Source organism: Austrofundulus limnaeus, unplaced genomic scaffold (genome assembly GCF_001266775.1).
Source record: "Austrofundulus limnaeus strain Quisiro unplaced genomic scaffold, Austrofundulus_limnaeus-1.0 Scaffold538, whole genome shotgun sequence".
In the NCBI taxonomy this organism is placed as follows: domain Eukaryota; kingdom Metazoa; phylum Chordata; class Actinopteri; order Cyprinodontiformes; family Rivulidae; genus Austrofundulus; species Austrofundulus limnaeus.
In genome coordinates, this window is record NW_013952940.1 from 7,584 (window position 1) to 8,929 (window position 1,346).

Genomic DNA, 1,346 nt, shown 5'->3' on the forward strand with positions numbered 1-1,346 from the left:
TGTATGTATGTATGTATGTATGTACATATTGTAGATAAACACCCAACAATTACTTTTTTAAGAAAATCCATCCAGACACCGACCTTCTTGCGGAGGTGACAGTAAACCACAAACAGTCTTTAAGCGACTTTTATTTTGAAGAGTTGTTTCCGCCGGCGGAAGTGGGCGGGTTCGTGTCCAAAAAGCTAAAACTTTCATTTAGTTGTGAAACTTCTGAGAGAAAAATGGCAACATTTTTCGGAGAAGTGTTGTCGGTGTATTCTCGAGCTGTGGAGGAAGACGAAGAGGATCTGGAGGAAAATGAGGAAGATGAGCAAATCCGCAGAGAACTGGAGGAAAAGAGGTAAAATGCGGTTAGCATAGCATGCATGCTAAAGCGCGACGGAAACAGAAACTAAGCTAAACAGAGGCATCACGCTAGGTTTAATTTAATCGTTAAACCTTAAGATGGTTTTAGAATACATGTGGATCTTATCTGCGGAGTTTTTAATTAATTTGAAACACATGCTACATCTTTTAGCATATCCAGCTAACATGATGAAATTTCAACTATGACTGGCCTGTTATTATTGCACACAAATGCTGCTGTTTGAGGAGGTTTAATGTTATCTGCCGAAATATGATTTTGTTTTCAGCAATAATAATTCAGAACCATTCATATTAAGATTTATTACGATTACTTCTGTACAAGATGAATGATATTTATCAGTTAATTTATTAAATATGTTATAAACCATTTACAAACCCTTAATGAGCTCCTTCTGTTTAGTTTCCCTTATCCAATATTTGTCAGTAAGCCCAAATGTGTTTCATAAATCAAGTAAAGAAACTTTAAAYAACCTGAGTAAAAAGAAAAATAATACATTTTCAGCATGAATTAAAATTGTCTTTATTGCACCAAAACGAGATAAGTGTACAAAGAGTCTTTCTTTTAAAACAGGTTTTTTATTATGAATTTATAAAATGTTTACAAACTGATCTGTAACACACTTATAAATGTGCAATTTTTCAAAATGGTTAAAACGGCACAAGTTGTGCAGCAGAACAAACACAACACAAAAACATTAAAACAATAAAAGCATAGTGTGATTACGTTCACATAGTGTATTAAAATGTTTTGTGCTTATGTGACAGTTAATACTAGGTAAAGATATCTTTATTTGGCCCAGTCCCAATGTCAAATATTGTACTTGTACTTACAAAACACACTGATACTTCAGACCAATCAGTACCACKTTTATACTTTGTGACATAATGTCCTCTTCAGTGTTGTATAAAGTAAGTGATACTTGAGTAAAAGTACAAGTATCTTATAAAAATACTTTGGTAAAAGTTAAAGTCTTCTC

The 1,346-nt window shown here is 33.3% G+C and overlaps 1 protein-coding gene across 1 annotated transcript in view; it reads left to right on the forward strand.

The window, feature by feature from the left end:
* Positions 1-134: 134 nt before the first annotated feature.
* psmg1 (proteasome (prosome, macropain) assembly chaperone 1) overlaps positions 135-1,346 on the forward strand; it is a 16,172-nt gene continuing 14,960 nt past the window's right edge. Inside the window, exon 1 of the mRNA XM_014026264.1 lies at positions 135-343. Coding sequence (XP_013881718.1) covers positions 225-343 — 119 coding nt within the window. The 5' untranslated portion in view covers positions 135-224. The remainder of the gene's footprint in view (positions 344-1,346) is intronic.